The sequence below is a fragment of the Plasmodium vivax genome, genomic scaffold (assembly GCF_000002415.2).
Source record: "Plasmodium vivax scf_7209 genomic scaffold, whole genome shotgun sequence".
In the NCBI taxonomy this organism is placed as follows: domain Eukaryota; phylum Apicomplexa; class Aconoidasida; order Haemosporida; family Plasmodiidae; genus Plasmodium; species Plasmodium vivax.
In genome coordinates, this window is record NW_001849917.1 from 1 (window position 1) to 1086 (window position 1086).

The 1086-nt window shown below is 44.2% G+C and overlaps 1 protein-coding gene across 1 annotated transcript; it reads left to right on the top strand.

Annotated features, from left to right (window-relative positions):
* Nucleotides 1-35: 35 nt before the first annotated feature.
* Nucleotides 36-1082, top strand: PVX_250300 (ADP/ATP transporter on adenylate translocase, putative; the record flags this gene model as incomplete). Its single annotated transcript, XM_001612323.1, has 1 exon — nucleotides 36-1082. The coding sequence occupies one exon, from the start codon at nucleotides 36-38 to the stop codon at nucleotides 1080-1082; it is 1047 nt and encodes a 348-aa protein (XP_001612373.1).
* Nucleotides 1083-1086: the final 4 nt, after the last annotated feature.

The following is a 1086-nucleotide window of genomic DNA, read 5'->3' on the forward strand; positions in this document are numbered from 1 at the left end:
GCTTGGTACCGAGCTCGGATCCAGTACCCTTCACCATGAGTGGAGACTTCAAAACCAACTTCGCGGCCGACTTCCTCATGGGAGGTGTCTCAGCGGCCATTTCCAAAACAGTAGTTGCGCCCATAGAGAGAGTGAAAATGCTTATCCAGACGCAGGACTCCATACCAGAAATCAAATCAGGCCAAGTGGAAAGATATTCAGGGCTAATCAACTGTTTTAAGAGAGTATCGCAAGAACAGGGAGTCATGTCCCTTTGGAGAGGAAACACAGCCAACATTATTCGCTACTTCCCAACCCAAGCTTTCAATTTTGCCTTCAAAGATTATTTTAAAAATGTATTTCCCAAATATGACCAGAACACAGATTTTACCAAATTTTTTTGTGTTAACATTTTATCCGGCGCAACAGCAGGTGCTATTTCGCTTTTAATTGTATACCCTCTAGATTTTGCAAGAACGAGATTGGCATCTGACATCGGCAAAGGGAAGGACAGACAGTTCACAGGATTATTTGATTGCTTAAAAAAAATATATAAACAAACCGGTTTTCTGTCCCTCTACAGTGGTTTCGGCGTTTCGGTCACAGGTATCATCGTCTATCGAGGCTCCTATTTCGGATTATACGACAGTGCCAAAGCTCTCCTATTTAATAATGACAAAAATACGAATATCGTTTTAAAATGGGCAGTCGCTCAGTCAGTCACCATTCTAGCAGGACTCATTTCCTACCCATTCGATACCGTTCGAAGGAGAATGATGATGATGTCCGGAAGAAAGGCAAAGGAAGAGATTCAGTACAAAAATACCATCGACTGTTGGATTAAAATACTGAAGAATGAGGGACTTGCTGGATTCTTTAAGGGCGCTTGGGCTAATGTCATTAGAGGAGCTGGAGGAGCTCTTGTGCTCGTTTTCTACGACGAATTGCAGAAGTTGATAAAGGGTCAAGACAATTCTGCAGATATCCAGCACAGTGGCGGCCGCTCGAGTCTAGAGGGCCCGCGGTTCGAAGGTAAGCCTATCCCTAACCCTCTCCTCGGTCTCGATTCTACGCGTACCGGTCATCATCACCATCACCATTGAGTAA